This window comes from Pimephales promelas, chromosome 1 (assembly GCF_988280905.1).
Source record: "Pimephales promelas chromosome 1, fPimPro1.hap1.1, whole genome shotgun sequence".
NCBI classification, from domain to species: domain Eukaryota; kingdom Metazoa; phylum Chordata; class Actinopteri; order Cypriniformes; family Leuciscidae; genus Pimephales; species Pimephales promelas.
The window spans coordinates 1,044,998-1,063,621 of record NC_142769.1 but is presented as its reverse complement, the minus strand read 5'-3'; the positions used below and the strand labels follow the sequence as shown (position 1 = coordinate 1,063,621).

At 37.3% G+C, this 18,624-nt stretch overlaps 1 protein-coding gene across 2 annotated transcripts; it reads left to right on the top strand.

Moving 5' to 3' along the window:
- The first annotated feature begins 19 nt into the window (after positions 1–19).
- rnf166 (ring finger protein 166) lies at positions 20–17,491 on the top strand. Of its 2 annotated transcripts, none has more exons than XM_039690834.2 (6): positions 20–366; positions 5,975–6,131; positions 7,564–7,676; positions 8,167–8,287; positions 9,745–9,852; positions 11,532–17,491. In XM_039690834.2, the coding sequence occupies exons 1-6, from the start codon at positions 200–202 to the stop codon at positions 11,595–11,597; spliced, it is 732 nt and encodes a 243-aa protein (XP_039546768.1). In that variant the 5' UTR covers positions 20–199; the 3' UTR covers positions 11,598–17,491. The 2 variants fall into 2 exon arrangements, with proteins under 2 accessions (XP_039546768.1, XP_039546769.1); XM_039690835.2 differs by having other exon boundaries at positions 21–366; positions 8,167–8,281.
- Positions 17,492–18,624: the final 1,133 nt, after the last annotated feature.

Below are 18,624 nucleotides of genomic sequence, written 5' to 3'. Positions count from 1 at the left end.
TACAACTCCCATCTTTTTGTTCGCCTAATCCGTTCCGTTAAAGCTACCATGTAATGTTTACTTCTTTGGAACAACGGCGTGTCCTCCTCGGTTAACAGTGTTGGGAGATTGCAGATGCGCTATCTAATGTCGTATAAATCACGATACGTTCGTTAAAAACACGGAATCCTCTTCTCATCGGCAGTATTAGTTGTTCGTGATGGCGATGTTCCGCAGTTTTGTTTCGGCTGCTCAGATCAGGCAACATCAGCAGCAAAATGGAGCCTCATCAGCCGCACCTGGAGAGAGTCTAGAGAGCCAGTTCTCCTGCCCAATCTGTCTGGAGGTTTACCACAAGCCTGTCAGCATCGCCAGCTGCGCACATACGTGAGTAAACTGGCCTTTTAACATGTTCTACATCATGTTCCTTTGTCAGGCTTCGGCAATGGAAATGATGCGTCTTTTCATCTGCTTGTGCATTTCGTGATCATACAATGTTCTAACCCGTTTTGACAATATGTAAAAACATTATATATTCGTCAATGAGGGCTTTTATATTTTCACTCCCCATCTGTGCAGGAGAACAAAGCGATAATTTATGTGATGAGGATGAGGTTCATTTGAAAAGAATCATTCGAACCGAGTCGCAAGCCAGACCGAATCTGTCTGGAATTCGAGTGAATCGTTCACCGACTGATCGTAGCTTTTTGTTTTGATGTGCGCGCGTTGTTGTGGTTGTTAAATGCGTTTTCCTCGTTAGAATGGGACACACTTGTGATGCAAAAGTTTCTATCTTTGCAATGGGTTTGTGTATTTAAGAACCTGAAATGAGCTTGACAACGTGACATACCGTAAATATAACCATCCTCCTCGAGCTTGAATTATGAGATTGATCACTGAATCGGTTCCTAAAACGATTCATTCAAACGAATGTTCAAAACAACGGGATTTCCATTCATTATTCCTGGTTAAAGCGTTATAAACCAAGCAGATACAAACTTAGAACGTTGATTTGAAGACCAGAACTCATTATGTTTTGGTGTTTTTATGCACTGTATTTTGTGAAGAGTGAAGCTTCACCTTGTGGTCTGTGTTTAATAAAATGGTTCCCTGGGATTGCCTTGCCCTTTTGCTGACCTTTCAGGAAAAATGAATTTTTGATGAGGGGAACACTGTAACCTTCTCACATCTGCTGTAAACATGAGGGATCCTTTTTTTGGCCTAAAGATTAAAGAAAGTAGATTGGATTTGGTAACTTGCGCTACTCGGCTCTCCATGTGTCGTGTGATTGGCTGTTCACTGATGATGTCACACTGTGATTAATCGACAGAAAACGTTTATAGCGAGTGTTGTGAGCCCGTTAAACCTGAAACCAGATTTAAAAGACTAAATCTGAAAAGATCTAGCTCTGGAGAGAGATGAAAAATGGCCGACAAAGACCAATTTAAAAAACGTTTAAAAAATTTAGTAAAAACGTTATCCCTTAAAACTCAGCAAAATAACACATTTAAACGTTTTTTCCTTAAAATAATTCTTCATGCCTTAAAATATCTTGAATATAACTCAACACCCTCGCCTCATTTAGAATGCGCAGGTTTACGAATATGAAAATGAGCCCCGCCTCCACTCACTCACTCTGAGATCGACAGGTTGGCGATCACACGTTGATCTGATTGGTTACAAGGTCGTTTGTGACGTCAGAAACACCAGCGATTTTCAAACTGTGTTTTTGAGACTGTCTTTGGTTCACTGAAAATACTCAGCAATGCTGTCGACTTATGAATTTACACATGGTGTTTCTTAAAGCATATTAAACATAACATTAAAAGCTGGATTTTCACGAAGTAAAAGAAAGCAACATGAAAGGGGAAACATAAAGGCTTGAAAACGGATACATCTTCAAGCATACCTCCTACTCTTGAGATGAGTGTGTTATATATGAATGTGATGTGGGCAGTTTTGTGCAATACCAAAGACGGCATCAGAAACTCCAGCCCACATTATTCATGAGTGTTTAATCAATGATCAACGATCTCACCTGCATCTCTGGAACATATGCTGGTGTTGGCACAGCGAGATAAGGATTAGGACTGTTATTTTAGTCCACTTGTCTTATAAAGCCATCTAATCTGTATTCGGCAGATAGAGCAGGGGATGCATTAGAAAATGAGTATTTACCAGCGTGGCTCTTTTTAGCACCAGCCTAGAGCTGCTTCCACTTCTAATTTAGTTGCATAAAACTCACTAGAACTCAGATTTCCTAATGCTAAAACTAGTTTGCCAAGTCGAGCATCAAATCCAGCTTTTAATGTGGTTTATATGTGTATGTGGTGTTTTTAATATGCTTTTTTTTTCAGTTGAAGGAAATAATCCACAATTTATCAGCTTTAATGTATTGGCCAAATTTTCTAAATGAGCCGATAACGATAACATTAACAATGAACATATCGGCGATGCAGATATGGCGGCCGATATATTGTGCATCCCTAAGTGATTAAGTAACATGATAACTTAGTAGCGCCCCCCCCCCCCCCTAAATTGGTGGAAATAATCTACTATTTATCGGCTTTAATATATCGGCCAAATTTTCTTATTGAACCGATAACGAAAACATTAGAAATGAACATATCGGCCGATACCGATATGGCGGCCGCTATATTGTACATCCCTAAGTGATTGTTTAGTAACATGATAACTTTTAAACACCCCCCCCCCCCTAAATTGGAGGAAATAATCCACTATTGATTGGCCAACTTTTCTTATTGAGCTGATAACGATAACATTAAAAATGAACGTATCGGCCGATACCGATATGGTGGAGGAAATAATCCACTATTTATCGGCTTTAATATATCGGCCAAATTTTCTTATTGAACCGATAACGAAAATATGAAAAATGAACATATCGGCCGATACCGATATGGCGGCCGGTATATTGTACATCCCTAAGTGATTGTTTAGTAACATGATAACTTAGTAGCCCCCCCCCCCCTAAATTGGAGGAAATAATCCACTATTGATCGGCAAAATTTTCTTATTGAGCCGTTAACGATAACATTAAAAATGAATATATCGGCCGATACCGATATGGCGGCCGATATATTGTGCATCTCTAAGTGATTTAGTAACATGATAACCCCCCCCCTTCAATTGGACGAAATAATGCACTAATTATCGGCCAAATTTTCTTATTGAGCCGATAGCGATAATATTATTTAACGTATTGGCCGATACCGATATGGTGGCTAAAATATCATAACATGATGACTTAGTAGATTTTAAGAGGTTAACAATTAATTTTTTTATGCTATTGATTAATCGAATGCTAATTTAAACTATGATTGATTATAGGAATATATTTAAATTGACATCCCTGATCATAATAATAAAAAGTTAATGCAAACAGGTGTGAGTAGGTTTAGAGTATCGTGGGATTATATTGCATCCATCCCAGTTTATTCTACTTATTTTGCACATTTAAGCAACTTTGGTTCGTCATTTGGGAATTCCACGCATAAATTGTGCAAAATGTGCACTTGAAATTAGTCCCAATGATGAAATCTCTGATATCTCTATTTGATGTCCTGCCATGTGTGAAAGAAAGCTTGTGTAATCATTGTCTGTTATTTCAGACCATTAAATATCCTGTGCAAGCCCTGTCTGGGACAGCCGGTCCAGGAGTCGTTCTCTCTTCCCCTGGCGTGTACTGAGCTTTGGAAACCGCTGTATTCCCCAAGGGCCGGCTTCACGCTCGGCGTTACACAGGGAAACATGGGGATTGTAGGGAAAGAGCCTCGACTCGCCCCCAGCACCTGCTTGCTTTTGCTCTCATTGTGTCTGCGATACTCAACAGCAGCTCGATGGAGCAGGGGCGAGTCAGCAGCACTACACACGAGCTAAACTCTCTCTCTCAGTGAAATATTCTCCTTCAAATCGAATGGTAAAATAAAACCCCACCAAAAATCATGAAAACTGGTCAGCTGATACTCTTCAGTGGCCTATGATGGTACCGATATCTAAAAAGTTGTCAATGGCCAATTATAGTGATATTGGCTCGGATTTTTTCAGGGATGCACCGATATGGAATTTTGGGCCGATACCGATAATTCTTTACATTTGAAAGCCGATAACCGATATATTGGCCGATAAATCTAAAACCAGATTCTTATATAATTTTTGAGAGCCTGATTACAAAAACAAAAGCCTCACCATTAAGAGCCATTTCCCAAACACAATTATAATGATGTTCTCGTTATAATTTTATGTAGCCGATATGACACGTTGCACTTTACTGTATTTTCCTTTTTTGAAGTGATTTCAATCATATTTCATGCAGTTTAAAACCACATGTTGAACAGTGCGCATCTGAAGGAAATAATACATTATTTATCATATTATCAAATTTTCTAATCAGGCCGATAACGATAAAATTAAAAATGGACATTATCGGCCGATACCGATATCTATGCATCTCTGCTGTTTATTTCTGTATTCGTCGACCGCAATAATGTAATTTCTTTTTTTGAAATGTCATTTAATCTGTATACTATAATCAACTTTTTTTTTTTAGTAGTTCAACAGCCGTAGTTTTAAAAAATTAAATGGTGAATGTTGCTAATTTGACCAATGCGGTGAATGACTGCGAGTGTCCAGGAATCTTGCAAACGCAATGCTATACGCTTTAGGACTGACCTTGGCTTCCCGTTCGCGTGATCCGTCAGTGCAGTTTAAGTGTGGACAGTGATGGACTGGCTCTTCATCGGCCCAGGATTCAACAGTGCTATAAAACACGGTGCAGAAAAAGCTCTGCGTGATTCATTGCCTTTACAGTCCCGTAAACGTTTTCCTCATCCGTCAGAAAGTGACAAGGCGCCGCGAGTTCACCAGCCGCTTTCTGCTGACGCGCACGGACCCGATCTGAGTCACGCCAGCTTGAAAGGTGATGGCCAAATAGTCTGAACATCAGCGTTTATTCAGCCATCCCGAGTTCACGTCACGTTCCCTTAACATGCGCTATCATATAAAAACAAACAAAGTTTGACATTTAAACACTTACCACTGAATCCTTTTCAAAGTAAACATCTAAATACGGTCTAATATTGTGAAATATCACAGTTAAACCCTGTGAAGTGCCAATAATGTTATTTACTGTGAAATATTACAGCTACTGTAGATATATTTTACAGTGTGTGTTCCCATGATCTTCACTTTAGGTCCAAATTATTAGTATTTTCTTTTGAAGGATGTAGTAACACTTGATTCATTACTTACCATTACCATGTATTATACATTATGCATTATTAATATTAATTATGAACCTGTATGTAGCTAGTAGTAGTATGAAAAATAGTAATTGATTGAGCTAATAGTGAACTAACAATACCCACCATTAATAGTGCGTTACTCATTACTTCCTGTGTAGTTGTTCATTAGTATCATAAAGTGTTTCCCATAAATGATTACGACTAATCATGCAAGAATTCATACATTTCAGTAGAAGCTCTAATGTCAACATGATGAACCGTCTAAGACAGGCCGCACTATAATCCTAGAGCCAGACCGATATATCGGCAGACCGATATTATTAGGCATTTTCCAAACTATCGGTATCGGCAGTTATAATGGCCGATAAATGAATATTTCAAAAATAAAATAAAAACGGACGAAATACGCTTGAACCATGTCATGAGTGTTGGAGTTGTATAGTTTGTCCACCAGAGGGCGCTCTACACCGTCCCTGTTGGCAACACTCGTTGAGTTGGTCACGATACATACATTGCTTGAATAACAATTAAAAGAAAATCCCCAGCAGTTCTCTAAACTCAAATAAGCAGGACAAAATTTGTGACTATCATGTCCAGTTTCAAATAAATAAATAAAATATCGGCCGATATATCGGATTTTAAAACCCAAAAATATTTGTATCGTTATCGGCCTTCAAAATCCTTTATCGGTCGGGCTCTAAATCTGTGTGTGTGTGTGTGTGTGTTCACAGTTTCTGTGGGGATTGTCTCCAGCCGTGTCTCCAGGTCACATCTCCGCTCTGTCCGCTCTGCCGAATGCCTTTCGATCCAAAGAAAGTGGAGAAATCCTCCAGCGTGGAGAAGCAGCTGTCGTCGTATAAGGCGCCGTGCCGGGGCTGCGGCAAGAAGGTCAGTCCACACATATTACAATATTACCTTATATTATCTTATATTAATATTACCTTATATTATTACCTCATATTAATATTAAATATCATTTTTCTGGTGCTCTTCGCGTGTCGGTCAAAAATGACCGAAATGTATTTTATTTTATTTATTTTTTTCAATTAGATGAATCTACTATATTTTAGTTTGAAAATTTTTTTTATTTAATATTTTGTATTTGTTGATGGTATTAAATTATATTTACGCTGTATTTATAATCCAGTTATTCACTTTGTTTGAGTTTGTTCTCTTTACAAAGACGACACTTGTCTGATTATCTTTAAAAAAAATGTTTTATGTTTATTGTTATAAAAAATGTGCAAAAATACTATTTTAAAATTTTAAATGAAATATATATTTTCTGAAAAGGAAAATCAAAGCCATGAATCCAAAATTGAGTCTGATATCTCAGTAATTGAGCGTTCAGTGAGAGTGTGTTTGGCTGCAGTACCAAACGCTTCCACTAGAGGAAACTCGTCTCACACTCATTTCCAATGCACTCGTTTGGCTGCGAGAAAATATTTATTAAAGGACCATTTAAAACTATTCATTACAGGACCATTTAACCTTTTCGATTCATGTCCATGATTTTATTATGTATGGACAAAACATTTCGTCCATTCCGGTGACAAAAAAGCGTTATCGGTCACCCCCCTTCTTGATAATAGATGTGAAAACGCACTACTCTCTAAATGACCCATGTTTGGGTCAAATATGGACAAACCCAACCGTTCTGTTAAAAAATGTATTAAAAAATGTAATGGTTGGGTTTGTCCATATGTGACCCAAACATGGGCTGACAACCCATTATTTTGAGTGTATCCAAACTGGTTGTAATTCAAGAATGCTTTGGAATATTATTGCTGAAGTGAAAGCACTTTAAAAAAAAAGAGAGCATGAAAAAATACTGTACTAAACATTTTTTTTATAATATATACGTATAATATATATTACTAAATCATACATTTTACTATATATCTAACCAAGATGTGTTCCAAATTTGAAGTTTATATCACATAAATTGAAGTTTTGAATTTTGTTTAGGCGCTTCACCAGAAATATCCAGGTGTCTCCCACATCCCATTGAATTTTGTTTTACGCATTTTCCTGTAGCTAATACAACTAACAAGGTTGTATAAGACACAGCCATCTTTCAACTGTATACACACTGGGAACTATATTCTCAGAAGGCGAAGCACTGCTACTTGGGCGGAGTGATTGGAAAATGGAAGCTTAATTTAGTCTATGCTAGCTGGAGCCATTTACTTCCAGTCTTTGTGCTAAGCTAGGCTAGCAGTGCGTCAGACAGAGTTTCGGCACGCACAGAGTTGAGAACTGTCACTATCCCTTTAATCAAGGCTCACGCTGCTCTATCATGTCTCTGTGAATGTCTCAGGTCACCCTGGTCAAAATGCGGTCGCATATTTCATCTTGCACAAAGGTTCAAGAACAGATGGCCAACTGCCCGAAGTTCATGCCTGTGGTCCCGACCTCACAGCCCATTCCCAGGTAAGGGTCAAGGGTCATTGCAGGTCATTGTGATTGGATCATATTCCTCAGATGACTGGATTTTGCATTAAAGCACAACCATTCCCACAATGCCCTCTCATGCAAACACTGCCTTATGACTCTTCGGGACAACGGTCAGAACGCTTTAAAATATGGGTCCAGGACGCGTTTCATTCTTAAGAGATACTCGTAGACACACACACACACACTAGTGTAGGTGTACTTGGATTTAGAGACTGATGTTTGAAATTTGCAGACAGGAATCCGATAAAAGTCAATCGGATGACTTCAGGTTGACTTAAAAACTGCAATTGCATATTTCGAACAGAGATGGCGACAAAGAGGAAAAACTACACAGTGCAGCTTTAATTTAAAAAGATTAATAAATGCTGTGTAAGTGTTATTCATTCTTAGTTCATGTTAACTAACGAGCATTATTGTAAAGTGTTATCTGTACTTTTACGCGAGTATGGTTTTCCTCCATCAACAGCAATATCCCGAACCGCTCCACGTTTGTGTGTCCGTTCTGTGGCGCCCGAAACCTGGACCAGCAGGAGCTGGTGAAGCACTGCATGGAGAACCATCGCAACGACCCCAACAAAGTGGTGAGTGTGAGTTACCTTCAACTTCACTTCAATTTCAATTCACATTTATTTGTGTAGCGCTTTTCACAATACACAATCATTTCAACGCAGCTTTACAGAAAGAGTCCACATTACAGTTCAGTAGGAGTTTCCAGTCGTGTGTGTCGCAGAGAGGCATTGAGATGCAGTGTGTGTAGCCAATCTGAGAGCTGGATCACTCCTCCATAGGCTTCAGTTGTTATTGAAACTTGCCGGCCCAGAAAGTTATTAAAGACATCGTTAAAATAGTGCGAGTGACGACAGTGGCTCAACCTTAACTTTAACAAGCGACCTTTCAACCTGATCACGTAATGTGTGTCGCATCACAGCTAGTGCAACACAAGCATTAGTGGTTAAAGTATATAAATGTGTATTTTGTTCGAAATGTCCGCTGGTTTGTCTGGATCAGACTCTTATTCCTCGGCTGGATCGTTTCGAGACTTTGAAGCTCCACTGAAACTTGAGTAGTTGCACATAATCATTTAAAGCCTAGTTCACACTACAGGATTTTAAGCCTGATTTGCATATCGTTGAGCTCGCCGACAGGTCAGGGTGTTATCGTGTGCAAATCGCGGGGGATTAGCGGACGATGAACGCTCTCCAATCTGTTAGTATGAAAGCCAACAACGCCTCGCAGACACCTCGCAGAGCCCAGAAAAATATCTAGCATGCTAGAGATCCAGAGCTGTCGCACGACTCAACCTCAGTGATGTCATGAGCTACAGCCAATCAGAGCAAGGCATGGGTTGAGGTCACCAGGTAAATCTTATTTTTTCATTTTTTGCGTTTTTTCTCAGAGCAAATCATCACGCAAACAGTTTGCAGCCCTAGTTTCTTTCTGACGTCCATAGACGCGTGTTGTGTTCTTGGCTCGGATTTTGGCGTACGTGCTTTTTCGTGTCATTTCCGGTTCGTTTTATCGCGTCATTTTTTTTTGTGACGAAATGTGGTTTGTAGACAAGATAGAATCGTTAGGTGACAGAGTTGTTGTCAACTTTTTAGCGGCATCTAGTGGTGAAGTTATGAATTGCACTCGGTGGCCGACAGGAAGTGATGTCGTCTGAGACAGCAGAGAGAATCTTGGTCAAGAACCTCATGGCTAAATAAAAAAAAATGAGATTTACTTTATTATTCAGTAAAACAATGTTTTTGCGAATGTTATTATTACTTGTTCATCATTGTGTTTTATTCGCTGACTTTAGCAGCTTCGAACAACATAGTGTTGAAACGTGTTTGTCCGCTCAGGGCCACCGTAGAAACATGTGGATGTGTGTGTGTAGAGCTAATAAACACACAAGGGCGTTATACACCACTGAAAACATAGTTATGGATATGATATTGCATTTCTGTAACAGATCCTCCTGAATATTACACACTGCACCTTTAAGTAATCCAACGTATAATAACTCGGCGGTAAACACTCCTCTTGTGTGTTTGTCCTGCAGGTGTGTCCGGTGTGTTCAGCGATGCCTTGGGGCGACCCCAGCTATAAGAGCTCCAACTTTCTGCAGCATCTTCTCCACCGGCACAAATTCTCCTACGACACATTTGTGGTGAGGAGGCGTAAACTTTACATATATACATCCGTCATTGTGTATTCTAACGCCTACGTCTGCCGGAGAGAGGGAAGCTCGTACAAAACACAGTCACAAATAAAACAGCCGTTCATTTTCTTTATCCAAAACATGAACATGTTTATTGAGATTCAACCAAGGAGATCTGTTTACATTTCACCCCCAATTACATAGAAAATATAAGACTTTGCCTACAGAAAATTAGGAATAGGACAATTAAGTTACCATATTGTGACATTTTTATGACAATTAAGCATGTTTTCGTCTTCAAAATGTTAATTACTGTACTGTATATCTGGGTACTGCATATTTGGACATGTTTTTGTTTTTTTAATAGTTTTTTTTTTTTTGTAATCCCCACTTCTCTCAAAAGGTCATTTCTTTACATTTTAATATATAATAATTTATCGTTTAACCACGATGGCTAATGATGTTGTGAATAACTTCTTTTAATGAATCCTTTTGAGATTTTGGACATTGCATCTGAGGACCAATTCTCATTTTTCTCAGTTATTTATTTATTTTCTCAGATTTTTTTTAGATTCAATCAACCATACAACGATTTACATGCGTTTTACCAATTTCGCTTTTTTTTTTATTGTGCTTGAAAGGACAAATACACACAAAAATATATCCAACTCTTAATTTTGGTGAGTATTAATTTAACAGTTGGTTATGTCTTAAGTGAAAGTAAACGAATCGTATTATTGGATCCATGGATTCGTTCTTAAAGTGACAGTAGCCTAATAAACCTGCTGCTGTCTGTCATTAATGTTACTTAAAACAACAAAAGACAAGAAGGAAATCTCGGCTCTCGGCTGAAAAACTTTAGTAGCTTTAATAAAGAAGACTATTTTACATGTGATTACTTAATTACATTTCTGTAGGTATTCGAGATCGTTAATCGTTAAAAGACCACAATCTGCGTTACAAATATTCATATTATCAAAGAAGTCGTGGGATAAAAATACTGATGTCTACAGTAGCGATCAAAATAAAGTAAACCACCATTTGACCATAACTTGACACTTCACATAACCATTGTATAATTTCATCGTTACGCCAGTAGGTGGCGACAAGTGACTGTTAAAATATGTATTTGTCATTGAATTATTCATTCAAGATAGTCGTTCAGAAACACTGATTCATCCAGTAATGAAACGAGTGAGTCATTGAATCATTCGCTCAACCTGAGTTTTAAGTAATTCAGATTAATTAAATATTTAAATAGACGGCAGCAATTGACAGCTTGTCAGAAACTCTTGTAAATTACGTTATTTTGTTTAGTTGTTTGTTCAGAATCGCTAAAATATAAATTCGATACATAAAAATATAATTTCTAAATATAAATGTAACACAATTATAACAATAACAGCACAGAGAAACGACATCGTAGGAATGACTTTCAAAACGATTTTTTTTTTCCAGCTGATGAACGATAAAAACATTGACAGCCAATCAGAATCATTCCTGGTTTAATGAGCGTGAGCATTTAAAGAGACAGGCGACAAAACTGCAGAATAAACCGAACGATATCATCCGCTAATATAGTTATCAGTCTTGGTTATTTCATTTATTATTGTTTCTTATTTACTGACTGTTAAAGGCAAAACCAATCAAACCAAAAGTAACGGTTGTTTCTCTGCTTGTGAACGCAGGACTACAGTATTGATGAGGAGTCAGCACTGCAGGCGGCACTGACCCTCTCATTGGCCGAGAGCTGAGAGTCTGACATCATATCCTGTTACACAAACACGTGAAGGATCTTCTCGCCCGTCTTGTTTTAGGCTTTCATTGTTTCTCTGTATTTCCTCTCACTCTACCTCTCTTCTGGTCTATATTTCTGAGCTACACTCCAGCTTGATCCACAAGTAGCTCTAGTTCCATCGCACCCATCAAACCAACAAAAACAGTGATGAATGCAAAAGGTCAGACGAAGGACTAGATAAATATCACCACGCTTGTTCTTGCTGTTGTGTTCAATCCAAACGTGAGCCCGGCACTGCGGTGAACTCGAGTACGGAGGGATCAACGCCACGTTATCTGAATCATTAAAACTATGTTGGGGTTTGCTGTCCTCGTGATGAACTCTCATCTTTAGGCAATACCAATACAGAATCTCATCATCACTCATTTAAGGAATGCTGAAAACCATCCGCCATTTTTTTTTCAACCAAGAGTTGATGTGAATACTTGCACTCGTCACAGTTTTAGTATCGTTGTTCTTTTATAGTTCAATACCAGAATATCGACCGACAGGACTGCATATACTCTCCTCTTGACTTGCTACAGTGACATTTTCTAAGAAGCATCGGATCAGATTAAAGTTTATATTTTTGGAAAAAAGTTTCCGTTTTAAATGGTGCACACTGATAATAAGACGGCGAGCTTCTAGAGGTTGGTACTGTTCATCTGCATCGCTCGCTAGTGCTGACTTTTATTTACGAGTTCAGGAATCGGACTTGCGACGCGACGTTGGTTGGAATTAAAGGGATGCGTTTGGCATATTCCTTTCTCTCTTTACTCATCAGAGAATTATGGGAAATGTCATTTGGGATTTAGCGATCACCAAGTGGACAACGATTGGTTAATTAGCATGATTCCCCTGCTGGTAGTTGCTGTAATTACACCCTTTTTTTCCATTAACTGCTATTAGAAAATGTGAATTAGTTGCGATATATTATTATGATCAATACCGGTTTTGCTTCCACCATCATTCTGTAATTGACACCCACTAAATACGATCATCTACGACGTAACTTGAAGGCAGAATTGAGATGGGAAAAACTTGAGAATGTCCAATAGACTGGACAAAGTGTCTCCCACTTCCTTCCACTGTAGAAAAATGGAGCCAAAATATCCAAGAAACGGTAGCATCAAATAAACATGAATGAACATCAGAAGGTATGTTGTTTCAACGGGGGGAAAGACGTCACCGTTTTTCAAGTTCAAGTCCACCGACGTTAATCTACTCGCTCTCCTGAATGCTTTGTCGGACAAAATAGGGGATTCGGTGGATGGCGGGTTATGATTGGTCAGCTCACCTGTCAATCAAGCATTAAATAGCTTACTGAACGCTTGAACATGCGTCAGCATGAGAACTTCCTCAAATGACAGAAAGCATATTCGAATTAGAAGTGTAATTGGATTTTTTTTGATTGGCTCGCGTCCCATTTGATTATATGGGAAGGGGGCGGGGTTTACAACATATACTGCAGCCAACCACCAGGGGGCGATCGAAACGTTTTGGCTTCACTTTTCAGGACGTGGAACAGTGTGCAGATTCCTTTTCTTGTCGTTTACTACTACTGATAGTGGGGTCAGTGCTTTGTATGTTGAATCCAAGCCTTTGAGCGTTGTAAAGGTGCATTGGTGTGATAGGCTTAGGCAAGTGTTATAGGACTCGGATGTCTCCACTATGCAGACGTACCCAAGTGTTCGGTTCCTTTCCCCGTTCTTCTCAGCCACAGAGTGTTATATATGCCTGGATCTGAGCGAAACATGCTCTACACAAGTACATTAATGTGAATGTTTGGCCAAAGCATTGGGGAAAGTCCCTTTGTATGTGCTTACCGTGATGCTTGCTTTACTTTCTTCAATCAACCATCTAAAACCAATGTTTTCTTAAGTCTGGGTCAGACTACAGGAGTTTTAGACCAATTTATCCCGTGATTATCTTTCGACAATCTGAGGAAAGTGTGGCAACAACTCGACTGCCAAACCTGTGGAGAAATGAATGCTAACTATTTAGCTTACATCCGCTTCCCCGTGAGGTGCATGATAATCTTAATATCTTATAGTGTGTGTGCATGTCTGAGATTTGAGAGAGGACAACCTGTAAAGATCTTCCTATTGTGTGTGTGATGCATAATCATAATTGGTTCGGGTTTAAAAACTCCTGAAGCCTGAGCCCATCCTGAGGAGTATTCAGTAATGTTCTTTATTACAGTGGATTTACTCAAGAACGCATTAGTCACGTTTACATTTCTATGAACATGTTGACGGTTTAACAGACTTAACGCAACGATATTCTTAATCAAACAGTCTACTGTAGTTGACGTGAATGAAAACCCTAGAAGAAAACACATTATGCTAATTAGGGATGGACCGATATGAACATTTTGGCTGATACCGATAATTCTTTATATTTGAAAGCCGATAACCGATATATCGGCCGATAAATCTAAATCCACATTTTTTTTTATCAGTTTTGAGAGTTCTCATCATTAAAAGATGTCTCAAGCACATAATTATAATGTTCCTGATATGACACTCATGCTGCACTTTACTGTATTTTCCATTTTTGAAGTGATTATCATATTTCAAGCAATTACAAAACCATCATGTTGAACAGTGCGCATCTGAAGGAAATAATCCACTATTTATCGGCTCTAATATATCAGGCACATTTTCTTATCGGGCCGATAACGATAACAATAAAAATGAACATATATCGGCCGATACCGATATATATTGCATCCTTAAAATTTGCTCTCTGGCTTATTTTGAGAAACACAACGTAACACGTGTTATTTATGGATGGACCGATATGAACATTTTGGCCGATACCGATAATTCTTTATATTTGAAAGTCGAAAACCGATATATCGGCCGATAAATCTAAATCCTATTTTTTTTTATCAGTTTTGAGAGCCTGAAAACAAAAGTTTAATCATTAAAAGATGTCTCAAGCACATAATTATAATGTTCCCGATATGACACTCGTGCTGCACATGTTGTACTTTACTGTATTTTCCTTTTTTGAAGTGATTATCATATTTCAAGCAATTACAAAACCATCATGTTGAACAGTGCGCATCTGAAGGAATTAATCCACTATTTATCGGCTTTAATATATCGGCCAAATTTTCTTATCGGGCCGATAACATTATAAATTAACATATATCGGCCGATACCGATATATATTGCATCCCTAAAATTTGCTCTCTGGCTTATTTTGAGAAACACAACGTAACACGTGTTATTTATGGATGGACCGATATGAACATTTTGGCCGATACCGATAACCGATTCTTTATATTTGAAAACCGAAAACCGATATATCGGCCGATAAATCTAAATCCTAATTTTTTTTTATCAGTTTTGAGAGCCTGAAAACAAAAGTCTCATCATTAAAAGATGTCTCAAGCACATAATTATAATGTTCTTATCGGGCCGATAACGATAACATTATAAATTAGCATATATCGGCAGATACCGATATATCGTGCATCCCTAAAATTTGCATTCTGGCTCATTTCGAGACGCACAACGTGTGAAATTGATCTTGCATTTGCGTTGATGTACTTGTATAGAGTGTGTTACAGATCTACAAGCTTCAGTTTGGTGAATTTGTGTGATACTGGTGCATCATTTCCCATTTGATACAGCTTTGATAACAGTGTTTTTGATATATTTAGAGCCCGTCTTGGCGGAAGAGTTGAAGACCATTAGGGCTGCTTGGAAAAGTTTGTTTTTGAAATTAGCAACTTTTTTAAAAATAAGATGATGTGCTTTAACTTGTGAATCATCTCTGTGTCGTTGTTTAATCTGTCGCGATAGAATCATTGTGATTATCTCCATTTTGTGAACCACTATTTTAGCAAGGCTAAGCGTGTCACAATCATCGTCTAATCTGAAACTCTCAGACCAGGAGTTAAATCGGCAGTGTTGGGTGTAGCGCATTACAAGTTACGTAATCAGATTACTTTTTCAAGTAATGAGTAAAGTAATGCATTACTTTTCAATTTAGAGCAAAATATCAGTTGTGTTTTCCCATCACTCTAAAAAATGCTGGGTTGTTTCAACCCAATTTTGGGTGAAATATGGACAGACCCAAATGTTGGGTTAAAAATGTAATTAAAAAAATTAACCCAATTGCTGGGTATGTCCATATTTTACCCAAAATTGGGTTGAAACAACCCAGCATTTTAGTATGAATAAAAACAGTGAAACGCAAACTCGCAATAATTAAATATTACAAAAATATATTTTCTCACTTTATTAACCAACGTTAATGATGATCCAATTCAACCATACTAATCAAAAATGCCACAATTATGAGGAAAAAGTATCGTAACGCATTACTTTACATAAAAAGTTACGCAATTAGTTACTTTTTAAGCAATATCGTAACGCATTACTTGTAAATCGGTCTGATTTCTGTAACGGTCTGAGGATGCGACTTGGGGAAAAGGAACATTTATGAACTTCTATAAATGTCCTGCTGTCGGTTTCTAATCATTTAGAAAGTTTATCGTGTAATCACTTAGAGTGATCATTCCTGTATGGTTTTCTTAAAAGCCATCATAGAGTTTTTGTATTGATTTCGTTGAGAATAACGCCGTGTCCTGATGGGTTTCGCAAATCTGAGTTACGCCGCCTCGTTACGGTAATTCCCTTTTCTGGGACACGGCGTTAGATGTCATTTGTCTTTTGATGTACATTTGTACTGAATACGGGGTCGTAATGTTGGGAATGTCCTTGTTGGTATTTATTGAGAGGCCCGTTAAGAGGCTTATACATTCATAGTATAAGTGATGACTTTATTCTTTTGTTTTATGGTTACATTGTACATAAAATGGCAAGCCTGCCACGTTTTCTTTGAGATGTGGATTGAGGTGCGATCGCCTCTCTGGAGTGGAGGACGCATGTTAAAAACATTGCACTTTAATTAACTCAAATGTCTTTTGATGATCGAGTAGGAATTTTGTTCCAGTTATTTAGTAACTTACTGCCAGATGTATTTGACAAGAGGCAGATGAGTTTGTCATTGTTCTGTGGGAAAGGTGGATCAAGTTCAACAAAACATTTTCAGAAACGCTTTTCAGTAATTGATAATATTGTATTATTATATTTAAAATAAATCCTAACTTAAAGTAAAAACTGAAAAATTGTTCTTAGTATTTGATGGCGATGTGTTTCTGATTGGCTTCTACATGGATACGATATTGAGGAGTAGAAAGTATCCCAATGTTTTTACTGTTTCTTTGGTTTTTTTTTTTTAAGTGTCTAAATATATTGCTCAAACAATATTCATGTGCACAGCTGTAGCATAGTATGTAATTTTTCTTTCTTTTTTTTTAAGTGAAACTTTTGATATTGTACAACACAGCTCTCTGAATCCTGATACCTTTGGGAATGACCTTAAAATGTATATTTTTCACTCTTTTTGTATTGTGACATCAATGCACACTGTCACATAAACATACAGGACTTCTGCATTTCTTGTGTTTGTTGACGGCTCTCCAGAAGGACAATGGATGGTGTGTTTGGTTTGTGTGTATATAAAGGAGAAATGAAACCCTCTTAAGGACTCGACGGGTTACAGCAACTTTTGGGAACATGTTGAAACCGTAATTGCCAGACTCTCGGATTGGGATGTGAAATGCACTCATCTGACCAGAGGAACGCTGTGTTTCCGCACTGCCACAGGCAGAGGGCGCCAGTGTTTGTGTGTCTTATTCACAGCTGTGAGTAATAACCAGATAACAGTAATAACAATGCTGATGTTAATGATGGTGTGCATTTATGAAGCTGTAATACTGACTGAGGTTTAATAAGATACTTAGTGTATTTGTAGCAGTTTTCCCCTTAATAAAAACACAGATGCACCCATCTTTAATAGTCTTGTCCTTTGGTCTAAACACTTTTTCTGCACAAACAATTTGGGGCATGAAAGCGGTCCATTGGTTTAAGGAAGAGAAGAGGAATAGAGGCTCTCAATTGCACCAGTTATTGTTTATATATATATATATATATATATATATATATATATATATATATATATATATATACCGGTAAAACTCAACATTTGAAATCATGCAAGTTATAATTTTGATGATTATGGCTTAACATGAAAACCCCAAAATGCAAAATCTCAGAAAATTCGATTATTACATGAAATCACAAAAAAAAAGATTTTAAATGAAAAGTATAATCATGCATGTGTTATATAGTTATATATTCTAAATGTATTTAATTTCACCTTTTAAGTTGAATAACTGAAATGTTGCACGATTTTAAATTTTTTTTGAGTTTCACCTGTGTGTATATATATATATATATATATATATATATATAAAAACAAGACTAAAGGTACGTTTACACGACAATGATGTATTAAAAACGGAGAAATTGTTCCTTTATAATCATGCATACGTTTTATTGTTCTATATACTATTAGTTTCACATTTCAAGTTGAATTACTGAAATGTTGCACGATATTCAAATTTTACGAATTTCACCTGTATATAAAAAAAAACAAGACTGAAGGTACGTTTACACGACAATGATGTACTAAAATCGAAAAAAAATTTAACATTATCAAGACGACCCCCGTTCACAGTTAAAATTTTGATGATTATGGCTTAACATGAAAATCTCAGAAAATTCGAATATTACATGAAATCACAAAAAAAAAGGATTTTAAATGAAAAGTATAATCATGCATATGTTATATAGTTATATATTCTAAATATATTAGTTTCACCATTAAAGATGAATTACTGAAATTACTGAAATGTTAAAAAAGTGTACGATTTTAACTTTTTTTTGAGTTTCACCTGTGTGTATATATATATATATATATATATAAAAAGACCAAAGGTACGTTTACATGACAATGATGTACTAAAATTGGAGAAATTGTTCCTTTATAATCATGCATACGTTTTTATTGTTATATATACTAAAAATATTAGTTTCACATTTTAAGTTGAATTACTGAAATGTTGCACGATATTCAAATTT

What these genes read in the sequence shown, in the direction of transcription:
- rnf166 (XM_039690834.2), top strand. Translation starts at nt 200, where the DNA reads ATGGCGATGTTCCGCAGTTTTGTTTCGGCTGCTCAGATCAGGCAACAT. An exon ending in ATCGCCAGCTGCGCACATAC is followed by an intron (nt 367 to 5,974) that starts GTGAGTAAACTG and finishes GTGTGTTCACAG; the next exon opens with TTTCTGTGGGGATTGTCTCC. An exon ending in GCCGGGGCTGCGGCAAGAAG is followed by an intron (nt 6,132 to 7,563) that starts GTCAGTCCACAC and finishes TGAATGTCTCAG; the next exon opens with GTCACCCTGGTCAAAATGCG.